The 24,146-nt window shown below is 38.8% G+C and overlaps 1 protein-coding gene across 3 annotated transcripts in view; it reads right to left on the bottom strand.

Annotated features, from left to right (window-relative positions):
* Positions 1 to 657: 657 nt before the first annotated feature.
* The window catches only part of LOC104588783 (Tryptophan/tyrosine permease), a 114,807-nt gene continuing 91,318 nt past the window's right edge, over positions 658 to 24,146 (bottom strand). The window contains exons 9-14 of one of the 3 annotated variants that reach the window (XM_088899381.1): positions 14,588 to 14,689; positions 14,463 to 14,515; positions 2,428 to 2,578; positions 2,229 to 2,313; positions 1,473 to 1,601; positions 658 to 968 (exon numbers count right to left, since the gene is read on the bottom strand). In XM_088899381.1, the coding sequence (XP_088755507.1) occupies positions 787 to 968; positions 1,473 to 1,601; positions 2,229 to 2,313; positions 2,428 to 2,578; positions 14,463 to 14,515; positions 14,588 to 14,689 (702 nt within the window). In that variant the 3' untranslated portion in view covers positions 658 to 786. The remainder of the gene's footprint in view (positions 969 to 1,472; positions 1,602 to 2,228; positions 2,314 to 2,427; positions 2,579 to 14,462; positions 14,516 to 14,587; positions 14,690 to 24,146) is intronic. The other 2 variants (XR_016083105.1, XM_088899382.1) reach the window with 2 other exon arrangements.

Genomic DNA, 24,146 nt, shown 5'->3' with positions numbered 1-24,146 from the left:
CGGTTGCATCAGTTCAGTTCAAAAAATACCCATGGTTCGGTTAACCATGAGCAGCCCTAATATTGATTAAATAGATTTGCTGACTTCATCCCAACAGTCTTAATGCTTTGATAGATACATAGATATAAGAGGGTGCGCCTTGATTTCTCCATTGCAACTTGGGCGACCGGGGTTCAAATCTTTGAGACCTCTCTGTATGTGCAGGGGTAAGGCTGCACACATCTGTCCCTCCCTAGACCCCACATTGGCAGGAGCCTTGTGTACTTCTCTACCCTTCTATAGATATAGATATAACTTGTTGCGGGAAACCAGATTAGGTTTTCGATTTTATCAGACAGACTTTATGGTATTATTGTGATCCTTCTTACTCAAAGACATTGGATACAAACTACAATCGAGGTCTTGCACCAAAATTGCAAGTAGTGAATTACAAACTCCAAATTGTAATCTATTTGGGAGGATTTCTTGTGATAAGTTGCATTCTCGACTGGCAAATCCAATGGATGGCTTGGTATACACATTCTGAAATGTTTTTTCTTCCCTTTTTTTATATTTAATGAAGCATTTGAAATTCAACCGATCAGCTGAAGCTGATTGTATAACTCAACTGACTCAACTCAACTCATCTTTTAGACCACAAGAGGTGAAAAGGGAAAATGTGCATAACCAAACAAATTCTCATAACTTTTCCTGAATTTCTTTTTCCGTCAATTGTTTCCTCGAGTTAAAAAAAGCTTTCATGCAATTGAAACTTACAACAATAGATAGAACCTTCAATTTTTGTAATCATGGATTTCCCAAGTTCTTGAGTATTTCTGAGAGAATAACATACCCTGCTCCTCCAATTACGATAGATAGGGTGAATCTTCCTCCAGGGACAAGTAAAGGTAGCTTTGGAGGCTGGGTTGAATCATTGAACCTATCTGACCATGCCATGGCAGCAGGAAGAATTCCGAACAAGACCAAAACTATGAATTGGAAAGAGCCCCATATCAGATACAAGCTCAGAAATAAAGTAACTTCACATGTAAAAGACACTGTTGAGTAAGGGGGGTAGGTAACAACAAGGGCAGCTAACAGCAAAAATTTATAATAAATCTCCTAAGTCTCTCTATTTTGATAAATCAGGCAGTAGGCACAACTTTGTCTGAACTTCTTAGAAAATTACTGTTACTAAGCATCTAAAAAGTGCTGCAAAGGGGGGTAGGTCCCTATAAAAGGATAAGGTTGAAGTCCATAAGCATATAGATTAGAATATGAGAAAGAACTTGACAAATTGTGAGTTAACAGAAAATATAGGCCTTAGGGCCTAAGCAGAATGGAAAGGCAAAGCCAGGTTCATGCAGGCTCCAGATTAGTTTGGGATAAGGAATTATTGAATTGACTTGAGAATGTCGCTTTTCAAAAGCCATAATACAAACAGCAGCAACAACAAATAAATAAAACAAGGATCTGTCAGAAAAATGGCTTACCTCCATATGTCCCTGCAAAATCCAATGCTTTGAAAAATATCTCTGGGTCAAGCAGTGACAGAACTAGTGGCGGAAATAAAGTCAACAAGTAAGGGAGAGGCTTGCTCTGGCCACTTGGCAGTTTTAACACTAGAGATTCACCAAAATGACAAGGTAAAGAGTAAAATTCAAGAAGGGGAATGCATTTCAGTAGAACTAAGAAACCAAAAGAATGCAAGAATGATTGAGATTTGTGACATAAATGCATGGTTATGTATAATTATTTGTATTTTGTTCAGATGTGATTTCAGATGCACTTGCATGACCCAAATTATGTTCTGTAAGAATGCTTAGCTTCTATTCCTGTAATTAATGGGGATTTTATCACTGCATCCCTTTCTAAAATTTTGTCCTTTAGGATAGCCCAAGGTTTAAAAAGCCACATTAGTGAAGCACCAGAAAGAACATGAATACAAGATTGGGTTCCATTGGTGAAACCATAGGATGATAGCAAATATGATCTATAATCTTGATTTTATAATCCCTGAGGATAAGTCAGTTGGTCATGTATGCGGTTAGGATAGAGAATATGAAAGTAGAGAAGAATAATAAATAATTTTGTAGTCTTGATTGGATAGTACTTCTGGATAAGTCTGTTGGTCATGTATTTGTAGGATACAGGACATGGTAATGGAGAAGAATAATAAAAAATTACATTATTCCAAAGCACATAAATATTACTTTTTTCCCTTAAAAAAAGGAATGAGGCCCACTCACAATCGGCTAGGAAGTCGGAAAGACCCAAAACAAATCCAATATATGATGTTGCAATCGCAAGAAATGAGAAAACCTCAATAATTGGCTGCAAAAAATGAAAATTCAAATTTACCAGACTTTCCCTATCAATTTACACTCTTCTCTTATCCTGTTTAAACTTCCAATAAAGAGATTTAAGAATGACCATTGAACAACTTACTCCAACAATCCCATTGCCAGACCGCAACAGTTCTAATGGGTCCGTGATCTTGTAGCTATCTGAACCCAGATTTGAAATGGTTCCAAGAATTACAGCATCCCAAAAAAGAAAGAGAAGAAGAGGAATAGCTGTTCCTAGAACAATGGCGGTCCTGCAAAAGTTAAAAGAGTCAATAATATCCATGGAACTAAAGACTACAGAAATGCAATCAATTGATTAGTAACCTCTAACTATATAAAAGCATACAAGAAGTTTATAAAAGGAACTTTCTTCAAGGCATTGATTTAGAATATTAAACCATATTATGTGGGGCACCTTTGAGTCAGATGTATGCCAATATCATGCAATTCAATATGTTAACAGTCTTTATTAGTCATTATTTACAGCTTGTTTTATTGTTTGCTTTTTATTCAAGTTGTTGATCCCACCTGCAATAATCTGAAATAAAGAACAAAGAAAAGAAAAACAGAAAAGAAGAAGATGGAAGAGAGAAAAGTAATTGAGGAAGAATATGGAAGAAAGGGAAGGAAGAAGAAAGTAATTGAGGAAGAAAAGTTTCCATCAATGTATTCTCCCCCTGAATATGAATGGAGAATACACACTCGTGATTAAAACCAAAACTGTACCATATAATGAAACACCCTAAATGTTGGGAACACTTCTAACTTGTGGCGAAGAAAGTATATTCACATGTATTTGGCACAATCATCAATAAACAATACAAAGTGTTTGATTCAAGTTGAGAAGTGATGGATGCAGTCCAGACATCACTATGTATAAGCTGAAAGGGAGAGGTAGCAAGTTCAAACATGTGAGGTAAAGAACTGCAATTCTTAAACAACAGGAAACACAAGATGTATCAAAGGTTTGCAATGAAGGAACTTTATTCTTAATCAAACTTGAATCAAACAAAAACTTTAATTTCTCAGCATGTATATAACCAAAATGTTTATTCCGTAAGTCCCAAACATATTTTTGTGACTCAGAAAGGAACTAGAAGTAGAGGAACTAAAATAAGCGAATGATGTTGCAGTTTGAGACTTCTCGAACTCCAATGCAAACAGACAGTCCAACTTGTGCCCCCTTCCCTTTCACCTTCCTAGTGTTCCGGTCCCGAATCAAGTATCCATCATGGGAAAAGGTGAGAATGCTACCTTCATCAACTAATTGGCCACCAGAAATGAGATGTGTAGTGAGGTTAGGAACAAGAAAGGCCTTGTTAAGAGGGAATGACGCAGTGGAAGAAATCTTAAGAGATAGACATTGCTACCGGTGATGTTTAACTTTTCACCATTAGTAGTAAAAATATGTTTGTGATGGGTTTTAGTAAGATTACTTGGTTAGCTAGGGTAGGCTCCTATCATATGGTTGATCCAAACATGAGAAGGAGAAGAACAACAACCGGAGAACTCATTAGATAATCCAATAGCAGAAAGGGGAGAAGAAATAGTAGATGTTACTAGCTCTCGAATGTTTTCCTCAACCATAGATGCCAGAGAATCACCTTTAACAAAAGAATCACCACTAGTAGAAGATTTCTTACTCCCATGTGCTGTAAAAGCAGTGTCAATCCCATAGGTTAATCCATCAACTTTCACAAGAATAATATCAACTCTATCAGAGGTTATTTCAACAAAGAAACAACAGTCCAAGCACAAAAATATTAGAGAAAACCATTAAACCGACTGACTCAATCAATCTATAACCACAAATCGACTGATTCAATCAATCTATAACCCTAGATCTTTTGTTTCCCTGGGGCTTTCTTGCTTCCCATTAAAGTGTTTCAGATTTCAGATTGATATTTAAGGGTTTTTTATCCCTTCTTGGATTCAGACGGTCTTGAAACATGCCTTTTTTGGATTGTCAACATCGAGTTCTTGGTTGCTGAAGTTGTTTGTGGTATTTTTTGATGTTCCTTGACTTCCTCTGTTGTTGGAATGCTTCTCTATCCCCAGATCTAACAACAGTCCACTTTGGTCCAAGGGGATAGAGAAGCATTCCAACAACAAAGGAAGTCAAGGGACATAAAAAAATACCACAAACAACTTCAGCAACCAAGAACTCGATGTTGACAATAAAAAAAAGGCATGTTTCAAGACCGTCAAATCCAAGAAGGGATCAAAAACCCTTAAATATCAATCTGAAATCTGAAACACTTTAATGGGAAGCAAGAAAGCCCCAGGGAAACAAAAGATCTAGGGTTATAGATTGATTGAATCAGTCGATTGAGCGAAATCTGTGATTTACCAACCTATCAGGTATTTTTTCTAGGAAAAATGAGGTACCTTGTGCTGATAGAAACAACCTTAAGAAAAACTCCAAACCAGACCCCCAAGTGTAGCGGTTGAAAATCCTTGAAAGAACCCTTTAATTTGGAGAGAAAACCCTAGATTGCAGGCTAGTGTAAAAGACATGAAGCCTAAAGGTGTTGCAGTCCAAAAAAGGAAAGTGAACACTCCTTCAAAAAATTTACCAAATCAGATGCTGTTTGTAGGGTGAATAGATCAGGTCTAGGCGACACTAGATCTGAAGGTTGGCCTCGATCCAAGATCTCCCAAGAGAGATCTATTAAAATCTCTCCTGCTAGTTGCACAAAGTAGACTGGACAGCATTTAGGGTTGATCGAAACAGCTCTAATCTCTTTCACATAACAGAGAGGGAAGTAAATCCTAATAGGAAGATAGGATTACTACTTTCAGTGAGGATCAAGAGAAGATAAAATAGATCAGAGAGCAACCTGCTCTGATACTATGTCAACACTCTTGGCTGAATAGAGAAGATAACACGAATAATCTTAGGGGTGTCTAGAATAGTCGACCTCAACTTCAAAGGGCCTCTTATATATTGAAAGATATGTACAATTATGAGAATGCCCCATATAGGGCTGAAAGAGAAAAAAGAATAAAGAATACAAGTAATGTGCAACAGGGACTATAGTAGTAAGATATAAGTTAGAATCTCCACACTCCCACTCAAATTGTTGCATGGACATAAGCATTAGTTTGCTTATAAGAAAGATGTTTTGAGCTTTAGTCATAGCCATGGTGAGCATATCAGCAATATGCATGTCCAAGGATACATGGGGAAGCAATATAGATTCAGTACTGAAAAGATGTCAGATAAAGTAGTACTCCACCTCGATGTGCTTAGTCCTCTCATGGAAGACAAGGCTAGATGCAATCTTGATAGCACTTATATTATTTGTATAGAGAAGAATAATAGTAGGAAGCTGAGTACCAGGATCCATAAAGGGATACACATAGACTTAAGGTGTAGATTATGAGGAGACATTCTCTCCTGTAGTCCTGTTGCCAAAATGCTATCAGTCCCTGTACTTTTGTCCTTGGCAGTTCAGTATGATTGACCATTGCTTCAGTTGATGTAAAAAGTTCCTTCTTAAATGGTGATCTTAGTAATAAAGTGTATATGGCGGTAACTCCAGGGTTTTATAGTGGGGAGCACAATGATAAAGTAAGCAAAATTAAGAAGTCTTTATATGGCTTAAAGAAGTCCCTTCATGCTTGGTTTGATTGGTTCAAAAAAGCATTACAAAGGATCGGTTTTAGTAGCCTCAATCTGACCACACATTATTTATGAAGAAGATGGGTTAGTTGATTACTACTCTTATTGTCTATGTTGATGACATTGTGGTGATATGTAGTGATATAGATGGTATTGCACATCTTAAGATATTTTTAGCTTCTGACTTTGAGATTAAAGACCTAGGTGAGTTGAGATATTTCCTAGGTATTGAGGTAGCAGGACCAAGCATGATATTACATTTCCTACGGGAAGTATGTGTTGGACTTTGTTCAAGGAAACAGGAAAACTTCGAGTGAAACTTGCAGATATACCTAATTATAAGTTGTGTGCTACTAAGGGGGAGCAAGGGATCGTTCCATGTACCAATGACTTCTAGGGAGGTTGCTCTACCTATGCATGAGTCGACCAAACATTTCTTATGCATTTAGTGTGGTCAATATATGCATGGTCCTCATTCATTACATTTGGCTGTAGTAAATTGTATTCTTGCTTATCTAAACAAGAACCCAGGCATAGGTATTTTGTACAAGAAGCATGATCATATGAATGTGGAGATTTATACGGATGCCAACCAGGTTGGGTCCCTAGATGATAGAAGATCTACATTAGGTTACTGTACCTTAGTTGGGTGAAAGTATCAAACCATGGCACATATGTTATCTGAGGCTTTATGGTTTAAGTCCTTGTTGGAAGTGTTGGGTGTTGTAATTCAGTTGCCTTTGCTGCTATACTGTGACAATAAGCCTGCAATTAACATTGTTCATGACCCAATAAATCATGACTGAACCAAACATATAGATGTGGATTTACACTTCATAAATGAGAAGGTTGTTCTTGGTGATGCTTGTATTCCCTTTGTGAAAACTGATCAACAATGGGCAGACATTTTCATGAAGGGGTTTCTAAGACAGCTCTTTAGTTTAACTCTTGGCAATCTGGGCATGATTGACATCTATGCTCAGCTTGAAGGGGATTGTACAGAGAAGTGAGTTTTATGAGCCTGTTATGTTTCTTTTACCTATTAAGCCAACTTATGAGACATTATAACTACTGCCACCCATGTAGGGGCAATCTTTGTAATTTCTCCCTTCATTACATTAAAGTATAAAAGATGGGAGTCGCTAGGAGGAACCCCGCGATCCCTTAATTTTTCTCTTCTCTCTTTTTGTCCTCAAATGAATTACTTTAGAAGTAAATCTGATAAGAAGCTTGATTAAAGAAGTAAAAAGTGAGAAAGGAAGAAGAAAAGAACAGAATGGAAGAAGGAGATGGAGAAGAAGAAGAGGGTTGAGGGTTCGATTAATCACCTCTCTACCCTCACTAATCCTTTTATTAATCTTCACTAATGTGGTTAATTACAAATCAGCCCTTAAGTGGGGCATCCAGCTAAGCATAAACTTAAAATAACTTAAAAGAAGTTAACAGGTCCATTAGCATACAAAATAAATAACCTACTACTGAAACATAAAATAGACACTAGAGCCCATTTGGCCTAGTCTCTCTACATTCCCCCTCAAGCTGAGCATGGATGTCAACATAGTTTCAAGGCGTCTAGGCGATTTTGGGCAACACTAGGGCGCCTAGTTGCCTAGGCGATAAAAATTTTATAATATAAAAAACTGACTTTTGGCTAGTTTCCTAGATTTATATACCATTCAGCATGTATGCTAATTGAAAGAATAGCAATTCTCTTTATTAAGAACATTAAATTTCCTCTAAAAATGTGGCAAATCATCACATCTAAAAGATAAAAATCTTACATATATTAATTTCATTATTTTAAAAAATAATACTACTATAAAAAGTACTTAATAGAGCAAATTCATATTAATTAGCAACTAAATAAGGTTATTAGCTTTATATGATAAATATTCAAGATGGAAAGTAAAATAGAAAAAAAAACAAGGATGGAGTTTCTGTTTTATTTAATTAGAGAGAGATAATAGAAAAAAATAACTTTATTATTCTATTCTTTCTTTCCTCTTTCTTTTCTTTTTTTCTTTCTTTTTCTATTCTCAAAACCCTTTGATCTTTTAAATTTCAATAGTAAAACATTAAAACAAAGTATAATTGATATATATAGCATATAATAAAATGTATTAACACATACATTAATAAGATACAACAATATAAATGATATTATAAAAGGTGTCCGCCTTGTCATTTTTGTTGCCTAGGCGGGTGCCTAGTTGCCTAGAAGGGTGCCTAGTTGCTAAAAATCAAGGCGTTTGGGCGAGGTGCCCAGCCAAGGGTGCCTAGTCACCTAGGTGATGCCTAGGCAGGTGCCTAGGCAATGCCTTGACAACTATGGATGTCAATCATGCCCAACTTGCTTATATAGTGTGTCATCTTCCCTTTTGAAACACCTTTGGTAAAGACATTAGTCAACTGCTCTTCTGAAGAAATAAATGGCAAGCAAACCTCTCCTGAAGCAATTCTTTACCGTATAAAATGTCTATCAACCTCTATGTGCTTAGTGCTGTCATGTTGAACAGGATTATGTGCAATGATGATAGCAGCCTGGTTGTCACAATAGAGCATCATTAGCTTTTCATAGTCAACACCCAACTCTTCCAGAAGTGATCTCAGCCACAGTAATTCCGACACTGCATGTGCCATTGCCTTGTATTCTGCTTCAATTGAGAATCTAGCTACTATAGATTGTTTCTTATTCCTCCATGAGACAATGTTCCCTACCACTAAAGCACAATATCCTAAGGTGGATCTCCTATCATCAATACATCTAGCCCAATCAGCATCAGTGCATGCTTCCAACTTCGTGTCCATGTTTGGAAAACAAAATACCTTTCCTTGGAATGCCTTTCAAATAACACACAACTCTTTTTGCAATAGCTAAATATGTGTCTCTGGGAGAATGCATAAACTGGCTAACACTCATGGCATAGGAAATATCCGGCCGAGTCATGCAGAGATATAACAACTTCCCAAGTAGTCTTTGAAACACTCCCCTATCAGGCAACAATTCACCATCAGTGGCAAAGAGCTTATGATTGGGATCTATAGGGGTGGAAGCTGGTATAGCACCAAGTTTACCAGTCTCTGCAAGGAGGTCAAGAACATACTTGTGTTGAGAAATGAAGATACCATCCTTGGATCTAGCAACTTCAATTCCTAAGAAATATCTGAGATCCTTCGAATCCTTGATTTCAAATTCAGAGTTAAGAAATCTTTTGAGCTTAATCACTTCCTAGGTGTCATTACCCATGACCATAATGTCATCAACATAAACAATCAGAAAAGCACCAAAGAGTTATTTTCAGAAATAAAGTATGGTCAGATTGGGTTTGTGTGTAACCAAAAGATACAAGAGCAGTTCTGAATCTCTCAAACTAGGCTCGAGGAGACTGCTTGAGACCATAAATAGATTTCTGTAGTTTATACACCTTCCCTTGCATTTCCTTTCCATACACCCCTAGAGGCAAAGACATATAGACCTCTTCATGGAGCTCTCCATTCAAAAAGGCATTTTTAACATCAAACTAGTGAAGGGGCCAATCAAAGGTAGCAGCTAGAGACAACAAAACTCAAACTGAAGTCATCTTGGTCACAAGAGCAAAGGTCTCTAGGTAGTCGAAACCATACATCTGAGTGTAGCCTTTAGCAACCAATCGAGCCTTAAACCTCTCAATAGTGCCATCAGAATGGTACTTAATAGTGAACACTGATTTACAACCCATTGGTTCCTTCCCTTCAGGAAAATCCACAATATCCCAGGTATGGTACTTATGCAAAGCATCAAGTTCGGTCATCATAGCATCCCTCCATTCAGGTTTGGACAGAGCTTCTGGTATAGACCTAAGACTCACATGGGTAGAAACAAAGGCAAGAAAAGAGTAATAGGTAGGGGATAGAAGGTTGTAGGACAAGTGTTTGGAGATACAATGTGTTGTACACTTCCACTATCCTTTTCGAAGGGCAATAGGAAGGTCAAGGTCTGGGAAGGTAGGTAGGTCAGAGGAGGGTTGACCTGTTACCTCAGTAGTGATGGAAGGTGCAAGAGGTTTTGCGGAAGGAGTGGAAACAACTTGCCCATGCCTGAATCTTTGCCGTTGTTACCACCTTTAGAGCACAAGATGTGAAGGAAATGTAGGAGGATGAGTTGGAGGGGGAGCAGGAACATGTGGTCGAGACATAGTGGAAGGGGAGGCACCAAAAGAAGATGACTCAATAGGGGACTCAAAAGGAACTGGATGAGGAATAGTTGGAGACTTAGCAAATGGCTCCTCAAGATGATCCCCCTTAGGAGAAATACCAAAATAAGGAATGAACTCAACAAATGTGACATCCCTAGAGAGAAAGAAGGTGCCACGAGCTAGATCAAAACAACAATATCCCTTTTGTGTGAAGGCATATCTCAGAAAGACACACTTATGTGCCTTAGGCTCAAATTTGTGTCTCTGATGATTATGAACATATACATAGCAAGTGCACTCAAAGACTCGAAGAGGAAGAGAAAAGAGATTTCCATCCGAAAAGAGAAGGCTAAACGAGGTTTTGAAGCCCAGAACCTGAGAAGGCATACGGTTAATCAAGAAGGTGGTAGTAAGGACAACATCCCCCCAAAATTTAATAGGAACATGAGATGCAAAAAGGAGGCATCAAGCAACCTCAACCACATGGTTGTTCTTCCTTTCTGCCACTCCATTCTGTTATGGAGTGTAGGAACAAGAATTCTGATGAATAACCCCAAAGGTCTCAAAGTAGGATGAAAGGTTCTTCTCAAAATATTCCTTAGCATTATCAGATTGGAATATTTTGATCTGTGTATTAAACTCAGTAAGGATAAGCTTGTGAAAAATTTGCACAATAGTTGGTACTTCATCCCGGGATCTCATGAAAGAGGATAAAATACTTGTAACCCCTCATAGTAGGCAAATGATATGGACCCCACACATCAAAGTGCACAATATGAAAAAGAGAAATGGATCTTTTATTACTTACTGAATAAGAGTGTCTACAATGCTTTGCAAGTTCACATGACTCACAATGAAGAATCGATAAAGACACCCTTAAACATATCGGGAAACAAATGACTGAAGGCTGAAAAAGGTAAATGACCAAACCACAAATGACATGACATGACTCTATCAATAGACTTTGACACAACAGACTCCAAAGCTACTCCATTGGGTGGTCCAAGACACCTATCAGGTGTGTCCAGCAAGTATATTCCATTCGTCTCATGGCCACTCCCAATCGTCCTCTGAGATTTTAGGTCCTGAAAAACACAATGGGTAGGAAAAAAAGGTTATACTATAGTTCATGGATTTAGTCATGCTACTAATAGATAAAAGATTGGTATTAAGCTTTGGGGACATGAAGAACAGAGGATAAAACAAGTGTGTCAGAGGCTTTGATATCTCCTTTGCCAGAGATGGGAGCAAGAGACCCATCAGCAAGAGATAGCTTCTCTCTACCAGAGGAGATGATAGGAACAAAAGAGGTTAGGCAAACTTGTCATATGGTCTGATGCACTAGAATCAATAGTCCAAGGGATTTTATGATTACCTGAAAGAAAAGCATGATTTGCAGAAGCACGAGTACCTGAGTGAGCAAACGCAGATGATGAAGTGCTGCCAGAAGTGTAGGATGCTGTTACAGTGGTACCTAAGTGATTCAGTAACCTCCCATACTCCTCAAACTCTGCCTTTACTGCTGCCAACTACTCTATAGATAACGTTTCTTCACTCTCCTTGTTCCCTCCTTCAGGTATTGTGGCAACATTAGCATTCTTAGGATTTCTTGTTTGTAGATTCTTCTTAAAATTGCTGCTATTGCTGTTATTGTTGTTATTCCGAAACCTATCCGTGAGAAGATCAGGATGGAGTTTCCAACAAGTGCCCTTAGTATGCTTTGGTTTCTTGTAGTATTCACATATCACTTCTTTCTTCTTGGTCGGACCTTTCGACTTTATTCTAGCATGTGCAAAATGTTCTGTAGGTGAACTTTGTAATTTCACCTCTATCGTCTACTCACTTCACTTCTTACCATAGCATATGCCTAAGCAAGAGTGACCTCATCCTTTGCCAAAATATTCTGTCTATAGTTGTCAAGGCAACACCTAAGCGACTAGGCGGTTTTTGAAGGTTGCCTCGCCCAAACGCCAGATGTTTTGTGCACTAGGTGCCTGGGCGGGTGCCTACATACAAGGCAGGCGCCTAATGTATCTAAAATATATTTTTTTAAATTTATTAGTTTAATATTCATTGGTTGTTGTATTCTTTTAAAATAAGCCTTGTTACACTATATCAGTTTAGTATTAAGACAACTATAGAATAGTATATACAACTAAACTAAGACAAGGGTTTACAAGGGTTTTGGTTTGACTAGAGAGGGAGGAGAACCGAACAGGCGAACTCTGCAAGCTCGAGTAGCCCAGCTCCATCGCAGTCGCATTCGCACCTTAGTTCGAGCATGCACTTCTTCTTCTTCTTCTTCTTCAGATTTTAGAGTTTTAGCATTTTTTACTTCTTTTTGAAAAATAGAGGCTCTGGCAGTCCTCCCTTTCTTCTTCTTCTTCTTCTTCTTCTTCTTCTGCTTCTTCTTCTTCTCTCTCTTCTCATATATCAATTCAGTCAAAAAAACAGGGGCTCCGCCCCTATACTCCTTAGTCCTCCCTTTCTTCTTCCACCCACCCCATGAGTAGTGTCCTCCCTTTCACACTTGAAGTCTTGAATCATCTCAGTTTTTAATCTCTTCTCTAATCTCTTCTTTAATTCTTCTTCTTCTCATTCAAATTTTTTATGACTGATTTTTTTTATGGCTGATTCAGTGATTGTATGGCTGAATTGAATCAAATGTTTTTTTTATGGCTGAATTACATGTCTGAAAAGCATATATAAAGTAAAAACTCAATAAAACAAGCATTTTAAAATTCCAACGCCTATGCGCCCTGTGGTCGCCTAGCCTCGCCTAGGCACCTTTTAAACTATGATTCTATCTGGTAATGTCGAACTCAAGGTTGAGTCTTGTAAGAAACTCAAACACCCAGTTTCGTTCCACTAGTTTCCTAGAAGTTTTTGCATCATTAGTACTCTCCCAAACAACTGTCTTCATAACATCAATTTCCTGCCATAGTCATTTCAGCATGGAATAGTAGATCGCTACACTCTTCTCCCCCTGTCTCATATTTTTCACAACACTTTTCAGCTTATAGACTCTTGCCACATTCAACTTTTGTGAATATGTTTCTGTAACCCTATGTTTACTTATATGGGGTTGCATAGAGTTAACCAACCATCCAATAGCAGTGTAGTTCTCCTGCATCCATTTCTCATATGTAGGGCCTGACTCTGCGATTGTGCCCAAGCTAGACAATTGGTGCCATCTAGCTTGATTGTGGTCACTCCAGTAAAAAAGGAATCTATCGGGCCAACCTCAAATACCAGCATCTACTTCGATTCACTTCCGAAATGCTCCATTGATAAATGAAAATCAAAAAACCAGTTTTTTTTTTTTTCAGTCTATATAAACTTATCTGAGGTCAATACAGTACCTCGAGACTTGAAAACTAGGGTTTTGCTGCACCTGGCTGTCAGGGAGGAAGAGAGAAGAGGTAGCCGCTCCTAGCAAATCTTCCAAACCACCTACAAGTCTCATATGCACACTTCTAGAGATCAAACTAAACCTCCCAAGTCCTAAGTGCCACACCCAAATCTTCTCCTTGACCTGTAACTTGAAAGATCTCTAGTCGGCTAGAGTTTTGGGCAGAAAATTACAGCTCCACTTCTTGGCAGTTTTCGGCCAGATTCTAACTCTTCAAACCCTCTACCAACTAGGCAAAAATATTCTCTGATCTATCAAGAATTTATCTCTCCATACACACTCCTAATCGAAGGGTGTATGGGAAAAGAGAAAAGAAAAAAGAGGGAAAACCTGCTCTGATACCAAGAAGTAAATCTGACTTCTAAATCTGATGAGAACTTGATTAAAGAGGTAAAACGTGAGAAAGGAAGAAGAAAAGAGCAGAATAGAAGAAGGGGATAGAGAAGAAGAAGAGGGTTCGATTAATCACCTCTCTCCCCTCACTAATCCTTTTATTAATCTTCATTAATGTGGTTAATTACAAATCAGCCCTTAAGTGGGGGGTCCAGCGATAAAATTAAAATAACTTAAAAGAAGTTAACAAGCCCATTAGCATACAAAATAAATAACCTACTACTAAAACATAAAATAGACACTAGGGCCCATTTGTCCCAGTCTCTCTACAACTTTATTCGAGTCAAAAGTAGAATGATAAGAGAGTTATGCAGTCGGAATGCCATCAAGAGTAATGTGCTGCCTTGCCCAATTCATTATATGAAGAGATGATTCCCTTTCTGATGTCGTGGACAGTAAGGCAATCAGCACCGTTATATCCAGTTATCCCAGGTGATAAAATATCACACTTACTAACAGAACTCACCAAATATATATACTTTATTGAGCTACAAAATCCAAGTGACGTGTATGACGATAAAATTTGTCACCTTACTTTTGACAGATCCCCTTCAAGATTCGTGCAAAGAACAGGCACTACGTTCTGCAATAGACGGAATATTCAAATGATGTCAATCTTGAATCTCGAAATCTTGATGAAAAGTAGGGCAGTTACCTGGTAAACAAATGAGAGTACAATTATGGGTATACTTGATGGGACAGCTTCAAAGTTGCCTTGCAGAAGTGTGTTCCATTGCAGGTTCCCACTGGTCACTCCCTAAGGAAAGAAACTTTGTTCTATTTACTTTTACTACAAATGGCATAACTTCCCACAAGAAGACACAAATTAAGACATAATTCTGATAGCATCCAACTGGGGATGACTAATGTTTTGTATAATCCTACTATAATATGTTGTTCATGCTAAAACAAATGCCATGCATTATGAGAGGTGGCAAGATTAACTGCTTAACAGATGAATGAAATGCCTAAAAGGATGATCAGCTTTTCTGCTAGAGAAAACAATTCTCAATTTGTAGGTGTTAGTGGTGAAAAGAATAAAGATATTAGGTGGAAAGGTAGTTTTGCCTCGTTACATATTAGTTAAGTAGGGGTAATTCAATATGTAATTCCACCCCTAGAGGTTGGGACAAATTTCTCCCCACCAATTTCTCCTTTTTCTTCTCTTATTTTTGTTTTTTATTATGTATTTTAGGTGCAGGGATATTTCTGTAATTTTTCTTATTCTCAGGGACTTCCTTGTAACTTTTATATTTATTAATATAACATCCTGTTGTCTTCTTTTCTTCTCTTCTCTTCTATTTCTTCTCTTCTCATGAGGTATCTGTGAGAGATTACATGGTATCAGAGCATAATCTGTCATAGAAAACCATTTTTTTTCTTCTCATCTTCTACAGCAATCTGGTTTCTTAAAGGGTGCAGCTCTGTAATCTTCTTGGACTGATTGGCTATCATCTCTTCAGTGTTTTCCTTTTCTTTTTCTGGTCATAGGACCAGTTGTCTCTTGTTTGTGGGTGGTGTTTCACCTTTCAGCACATGTAGGAAGGTTTTGTGACCTTCGAAGGAAGAGTTTTTTGGGTGTTTTCCATGTCAAAAGTGTTTGATAACTGTGTGAAGACCAGCAGTAGTCAACCAAGTTTATTTAGTAAACAAGTTTGAAATCTGGTAAGTTTGTTGCCCTTGAACTGTTTGAAAAAATGTTTCCTTGGTGTTAGAAGCCTCCTGAGTTGTTTGTGTGGATGTTTGAGCTTCGGTTTAGCTCTTTTTTTTTTTTTTATCTTTTATTCATCTGTTGGTGTGTTTCCTAGAAATGTATCAGTTGTGTGACCAGTTTCGGGACCTAATGGTGTGATGTAAACAATTTGTTCAGCCATTTGAACTGGTAGTTCAATCACATCTAATCCTCTTGGAGGACAAAGTAGTGCTAATAGCAGCATGGAGAATGTTACTTTCCCAGTTTCCATCATCCTTCTTGATGGTTTAAATTACTTGGAGTGGTCTAAAAGTATAAAAATCTTTGTTGGAGCCAAGGGAAAGTTGGGGTATCTAACTGGGAAGACCAAGAGACATACTACAGAGGGAGCTGGCTGTGATAAGTGGGAACGAGAGAACTATTTAATCATGTCCTGGCTTGTTTCTTCCATTCGGTGCATTTTGCTAGAATCTCTCACATCTATGTGGAAGGAGTTGGACCACTATAGGACTATTGACTGGAAAAACAATGATGATGCTTCTGCTTATAGAAAATTACTTTCTCAAGAAAGAGTATTTGCTTTTTTGGCAGGTCTGAATTCCATTTGTGAACCTCTTCGAGTTCAAATTTTGGGCAGCAAGGAACCATCAGGTCTTGAAGAAGTCTTTGCTTTGGTTCAGTCTGAGGAAATTAGGAGGACAGCTATCAATCCTCCTGAGGGGGAGCAGGTTGCTTTCCTAAGGGTGAAAACAAGAGAGGTGATATGCAAAAAAGAAGTAATTTTGGTAAGGATAAATTATGGTGTACCCACTGTAGAAGGTCTCAACACACTAAGGATTTTTGTTGGGATTCACATGGAAAACCTAAAAAGTTCCAAGAGAAGTAAAGTAAGAAACCTAATGCAGCCAATACTGTTTCAACTACACCAAATCAAGGGATCCAACAACAGCCAAGTAAGGGTAGCTCCTCCACTGTTCAATCTACGGGCTCTACACCTAGGGAAGGTCTTTTGAGTACCATACGTAATCGATTTGAGCAGTTTGGGCATGTTCTCAGACAGTTGGAAGAAACTTCCCTTACTCCCTCCACTTCTTATGCAGCAAACTCAGGTACTCATGCCAATGGTTTTCATGTTTCAACCATTTCTTCTTAATCTCTTCTTATCATGTTTTGTCTGGAAAAGATAAAGTAAAGCTTGTTGATGGCTCTTTCTCTTCTATTTCTAGATAGGGAGTTGTCTCCCTTCCTGTTGGTTTAAACTTTCCTTCCTAATTCTTCTGTGTTTCAGGATTTGACTTTGAGGAGGATGATTGGTAGGGAACGTATGACAGATGGACTCCACATTTTGGATTCAGTGGCGTCTGCTTCTTCTACAAGCACCAATTTATTGAGTCAATCGAGTCTACAAAAGAGTAGTAATAAAGATGAGATGTATCTCTGGCATTGTCATCTTGGTCATTTATCCTTTGCTTCCATAAGATGTTTGTTTTCTGAATTGTTCTAGTCAATACAAATGCATTAACTTCTGAGGAAATCTCCTCTTCCACCCCGCAATCCCCCCCCCCCTGAAGAGGATTCTGGGAAGGTTCAAAGTGTAGAGAACACTGATGTGGACCCTACTGCTGTGGTCCCCACTGTGTTCGTATGGCAGCATACTTTTGTTAGTTATGTCAGTGTTAGTTGGTAGTTATTATAACTTGTTATTTCAGCTTTATTATTAGTTTATTTGCCATGTAAGCAATAAGGACAATTCAGCCCTTTTACAATTAGTCAACATATATAAATATTAAGAGTGGGTCGGCAGATCAACTGATCAACCTTCTCTCTCTTTTCAAAATCTCTGTGTGCTTCTTCTCTCTTCTCCCTCTCTTCTTCTTCTCTTCTGAAATTTCTTCTTTCTTTTTCTTTTGAATTCAAGACTGATTGTAGTCTTGATCGACTACTTGGTATCAGAGCCGATCTAGGAGCTCTTATGTTAGTCTTGATCTCCTAGGTTTAGAAGTTTTTCAACAAAGAAGGAGGATCGGCTGATTCTTGGAGGTTACTAGTAGTGTGCGGCTACTACTAAGAAGATTGTAGAAGGCTGGGAGAGTTCCAGTAGTCAGGAAAAATCAGAAAAGGCTTCGGATCCTCAAGATTAGGGTTTTGCATCAGACAGAAGGTGGCAGCCAGAGATTTTCTTTCATGAAGTAAGTTTTTTCTTGAGAATAACCTTGGAAAAATCATCCTGGTCTATTCTGAGAGGTGCGGCTGGAAAATCTGTGTTTTTTCCTCAAGGGTTTTGAGAGAAAACCCTAAATTTCAGAACTGTTGTTGGTTTCAGATCAGATTTTTAAACTGGTTTCGTATAGAATTCTGTTTTCTTTGTTCTTTGGAAGACCTAGGCCGGCTGTTATCAGTTGTTTGGGTGCTGTTTTCTATTACAGTGGTTTAAAAGGTTTTTTATTATTAATTATTGACCAAGAATGGAGTTCAAGAATCAGGGGGAAGGTGTTTTTGGGACTAGCAATGTTGGTAACATGTCTGAAAATGCATTTCAGATTACAACTGTGAAGTTTGATGGATCAAATTACTTAGAATGGGCTCAATCGACTATGATGGCCATTGGGGGTAGAGGAAAACTCAGCTACTTGTTGGGAGATGTGAAAGAACCAACTAAGGAGGACCAAACTTATACCAAATGGGTTTAGGAGAACTATTTGGTTATGACATAGAAAGCAAGTTGAAACTAATAGACTCATAGAGTTTTTGAATTCCTAGATGCAACAGACTCATAGAAAGCAAGTTGAAACTAATAGAGTTATTGAATTCCTAGATGCAACAGACTCATAGAAAGCAAGTTGAAACTAATAGAGTTTTTGAATTCCTAGCTGGCTTGAATCCTGACTATGATATCGTGAGACAACAAATACTAACAAGGGACAGTGCGACCTTATCTCAAGCCTACTCCTTAGTGCAAAGTGAAGAGACTAGGAGAAAGGTTATGATGCAGCATCAGCCCTTCCAACCAGCCTTGGCAGCAGTTAAACCTAAGTCTAGGGGTGATACGGAGAGGGATATAAAGAAGGAAGATAAGCGGGATCTAGTGTGTGAACATTGCAAGAAACCTAAGCATACTAAAGACATGTTGGAAGTTGCACCCTCATCTAGTCCCAGCAAAACTGAGGAACAAAAGGGGTAATGCTCATATGGCTGTTAATACTGACTCTACATCTTCATCGAGAACAAAAGGCACGCCTCTAGACACCCTAGCTGCTGTCCAGGCTGCCCTAACTCAGTTGGAAAAGGAAGTTGGGAATTCAGCTCAATCATCTCAGCCACCATCAGCTCCTCCCACATCAGCCTTTGCTCATTCAGGTACTCGGGCCTCAGCTTACCATGCTTCAGTTCTAGGTAACACTAAACATTGTTGGGTAATAAACTCAGGTGCATCTGACCATATGACTAGCTTGCCATCACTGTTCTCTACCTATCACTTATCTTCTGGTAGAGATAAAGTGTTCATTGCTGATGGTTCCCTTGTTCCCATTTCTGGCAAGGGAGACTTCAAGTTGTCTAATACCATTTCCTTATCTTCAGTTCTGCATGTTCCTAAGCTTAATACTAACTTGCTTTCAGTCAGTAGTATTACAAATCATCAGAATTGTTCAGTAACTTTTTTCCCTGACCGATGTGCTTTTTAGGACTTGGAGACAAGGAAGGTGATTGGGATTGGCCGTGAGATGAATGGGATCTATCTTCTTGGAGAGAGTTCTCATTGGGAAGATCGTGAAGATAGGAAGTCTTTTGTTTCTCAATCTCTTAGTCAGGTTATGCTTTGGCATAATCGGTTGGGTCATTTATCCTTTCGGTCTTTGAAGAGTTTGTTTCCAAATTTGTTCAAGTCTGTTCAGATGTCCATTTTGAGATGTGAGAGTTGTGAGCTTGCAAAGCATTGTAGAACATCTTATTCCTTGAGTAATAAAAGTAGTAATTCTTTTGATATTGTGCATACCGACGTTTGGGGCCCGTATCACATTACTTCTATGGGGGGATACAGATATTTCTTGTTGTTTGTTGATGATTATACCCGTTTTTCTTGGGTTTACCTTATGCGTTCTTGAGATGAGGTTCCTGCTTTGACCCAAATCTTTCATCAGATGATTTTAACCCAGTTTGGGGTCAAAATCAAAATCTTCAGATCCGATAATGTAAAAGAATACTTTACCAACCCATTAGCCTCTTATTTGCTTGATCATAAGATTATTCACCAGAGTACTTGTCCTTATACACCACAACAGAATGGGGTTGCTGAGAGGAAGAATAGGCACATATTGGAGGTGGCTAGAAGCATTATGTTTAACTCCAATGTGCCTATTTGTTTCTGAGGAGATGCTATTCTTACAGTAGTGTATCTCATTAATCAAATTCCTTCACGGGTTCTTGACATGAAGCCTCCATTTACCCTTCTATACCCCGATAAAGAATTGTTTACTGTTCCCCTTAAAACCTTTGGTTGCACTTGCTTTGTTCAGATTCTTGGACCTCATCGTTCCAAATTTGATCCTAAGGCCTCCAAATGTATTTTTCTCGGTTATACACAAACTCAAAAGGGTTATTGCTGCTATGAACCTACTTCAGGGAGGAGATTTGTCTCGATGGATGTTACTTTCTTTGAGGAGGTACCCTATTACCCTAGGGTTTCTCCTCAGGGGTAGAGTAGTGAGAGTGGGGTTAACTCATCAGAAGTTCCTTTACCTGTTCCATTGAGTGATGGGGGATGTAATGGGGAGGGTTGTCAGAGGTGTTAGGATTTCAGAGTCTATCACAGGCGGTGGAGGCAGGTTGATTTCGGTCATCAGCAATCCAGGCCAGCCCCAGTTCCTTCTGCGAATCCAGATCCAGGTCCCACTGAGATACCTTCCACTGTTGCTACTTTACCTCCTTTGGATGACCTTGACCTCCCCATTGTAGTCCGTAAAGGCAAACGGTGTTGCACCACATTTCGGCTTTATTATTAGTTTATTTGCCATGTAAGCAATAAGGGCAATTTAGCCCTTTTACAATTAGTCAACATATATAAATATTAAGAGTGGGTCGGCAGATCAACTGATCAACCCTCTCTCTCTTTTCAAAATCTCTTCGTGTGCTTCTTTTCTCTTCTCCCTCTCTTCTTCTCTTCTGAAATTTCTTCTTTCTTTTTCTTTTGAATTCAAGACTGATTGTAGTCTTGATCGACTACTCAAAGAAAGACTGTGACTCACAAAAGGTAACATCTTTGGTGATGAATTTCTCCCTGTATACAAATCAAAGCAATTGTATCCCTTTTGTGTGGGTGAATAACACAAGAAAACCCCCTGAATTGCCCTTGGATCAAATTTGGTTCTTTTAGGATCCTTAACGTGAACAAAACAGACACAACCAAAGACTTTTTGTTGGCAAAAAAAGAGGTTTCAATCCAAATATCCTGGATGGTGTCCTATTAATCAAATATGATGGAGTAAGTACTACATAAGACCAATACTTCTTGGAAACCTTGTGTTGAAACAATAAAGCACGGGCTTTCTCCATGAGATGTTTGTTTTTCCTCTCTGCTACCCCATTCTGTTCTAGGGTGTAACTACAAGAGGATTTGTGTGAAGTTCCATCATCTTCAAAGAATGTGTTCAAGGTGTTATTTAAGTATTTAGTTGCATTGTCCAACCTGAATTGTTTAACTTTCTTTCCAAACTGAGTTGCAACCATCTTACAAAATATCCTAGTGATTCTAAGAACTTCCTCACATTCTTTCATAAGATAAACCCATGTACACCTCAAGAAGTGATCAATGAAACTAATAAAATAGCGATAGCAATCCATAGAAACATTGGGTGAAGGACCCCACACATTAGAGTGAACTCAAAGAAGGTAGTAACATTACTAATAGAACTCAAATGGTTTGCCTTACAATGTTTTGCCAACTAGCACACATCACAAAATAGACTTCCAATAGACACATTTTGAAAGAATTCTACTAATAAAACTTTCAACAATGGAAAAGACATGACTTAATCTAGCATGGAAAGTGAAAAGGACTGTGCTTGGTTCCTTGTTACTGCTACTACTAGTAGAAGCCTTCAAAGCAGAGTTTGTATTATCATCAAGGTAGTAAAGGCCACCAGCTTCATGACCACTCCAAATCATTTTCCTCGTCATCTGGTCCTGGAAAACACAATGAGTGGGAAAAAAAGGTTACACCACAATCTAGGGTTTTGGTTATTTTTTGAGTCTGAAAGTAAATTAGTGGTGAAATCTATAAGATGTAGGGCGGATTTGAGAAGAATTCCCTTTGCTAGCTGAATGCCCCCTGTTGAGCAAGAGCAAGTGAAGAGAGGAGAGGAGAAGAGAGAAGAGAGATGAGTCGAGTGACTGAAAGCCCTCCAGAACAGGGGGGTCGAAAGAATGATTTTATAATTTATACTAGTACAGTCGAACAATATAAACAGAGGAGAAATTACAACAGTACCCTTATGGTACTAAATCTGAATACATAAACAACTGACAACACTCCCCCTCAAGTTGGAGCATAGATATCAATCATGCCCAACTTGTCACAAAGATCATGATGTCTGGAAAGGTTTAAACCCTTTGTAAAGATGTTTGCAAGCTGGTTCTCAGAAGTGACATAGGGGGTACACACTTCGCCTGTGATAACTTTCTCTCTGATAAAATGTTTGTCAACTTCGATGTGCTTTGTTCTATCATGTAGCACCGGATTGGCAGCAATGCTTATAGCTGCTTTGTTATCACAAAATAGAGTTATAGGTTTGGTCACTAGGAAACCCAACTCCCCCAACAAATTCTTTATCCACATGCCTTCAGCAACCCTGTGGGCCATAGCACGATATTCAACTTCAGCACTGGATCTAGCTACCACATTTTGCTTTTTACTCCTCCATGTAACAAGGTTCCCTCCTATAAAGGTGCAGTAGCCACTGGTAGACTTTCTGTCACTTTGGGATCCAGCCCAATCTGCATCTGTATAAACTTCAACTTTCAAATGTCCGTGCTTTTGAAACAACAAACCAGTACCCGGATACTTCTTTAGATATCGGAGGATTCTCTCTACTGCTTCAAGATAAGAAGACCTAGGAGTATGCATGAACTGACTGAGGACACCAACAGCATATATGTCTGGGCGAGTCATAGAAAGGTATAACAATCTCCCTACAAGTCTCTGAAACTGTTTCACATCCTTGAGCGATTCACCGCAGTTGTCAGCTTTATGGTTGGGGTCAATGGGAGAGTCAACTGGCTTCACCCCCATCTTTCCAGTGTCCTGAAGTAAATCTAGGAAGTATTTCCTTTGAGAAATGAAGATACCCTTCTTTGATCGGGCAACTTCAATTCCAAGGAAGTATCTGGCAGGTCCTAGATCCTTCACTTCAAACTGAGTGGCAAGAAAAAGTTTCAATTTCTGAATTTCATCCTCCCAATCACCAGTAACAATTATGGCATCCACATATACAATTAGAGCAGCAATTTTACCTTCTCCTTTTTTCACAAACAGTGTGTGATCTGATTGACATTGCCTGTATCATTTCTACTGAACTACCACATGGAATCTGCGGAACCAAGCTCTTGGTGATTGTTTCAGCCCGTATAAGGACTTCTTCAACTTGCACACTTTCTGTTCATTGCCTTGGGCTAGAAAACCAGGAGGTTTAATCATGTACACTTCCTCTTCAAGGTCACCATTCAAGAATGCATTCTTGATGTCCAGCTGGTGTAAAACCCAATCCAGATTAGCCGCAAGAGAGAAAAGGACTCTAATGGAATTCATCTTGGCAACGGGGGCAAAAGTTTCTACATAATCAACTCCATACACTTGAGTAAATACCTTTGCCACTAAGCGAGCTTTATACCTTTCCATTGTTCCATCAGCCTTATGCTTGACTGTGAACACCCATTTACATCCAACTGGAACCTTTCCCTTAGGAAGATCAACAAGTTCCCATGTGCCATTTTTGTGAAGGGCATTAATTTCTTCCCTCATGGCATTTGTCCATTCAGGAACTGAAAGAGCTTCTGCCACATTCTTAGGGATAGGGACACTGTCAATAGAGGTAAGGAAGGCACGGAATGAGGATGAAATGTTCTCATAGGAGACAAAGTTGGAAATGGGATGTTTAGTGGTGCACAATCTAACACCCTTCCTATGAGCAATAGAACGGTCAAGATCATTAGCAGTAGAGGAATCATTTTCAATAGATTCAAGGACATCATTGGGAGCCAAAATACCTGAGTGAGTATGATCCTCCCCCGAGGAGTCTGGTGGCACTGGAGGTACAGCTTCCGGATTCTCTACAACTCTTGAATTTGGTTGGCCTTTGCGACGACGAGAAAAAACACGAAAAGGTGGAGGGTTAGGGAGAGAGGGAAGCTGAACCAGTTTCTCCTCATGCCTACACTCCCCTTGAGGAGAAACAGGATAGAAAGGCTCATCTTCAAAGAAAGAAACATCCATGGAGACATAGAATTTACGAGAAACAGGATCAAAACA

This window comes from Nelumbo nucifera, chromosome 2 (genome assembly GCF_055504915.1).
Source record: "Nelumbo nucifera cultivar China Antique chromosome 2, China Antique-T2T, whole genome shotgun sequence".
NCBI lineage: Eukaryota > Viridiplantae > Streptophyta > Magnoliopsida > Proteales > Nelumbonaceae > Nelumbo > Nelumbo nucifera.
This window is presented reverse-complemented; position numbering and strand designations above follow the sequence as displayed.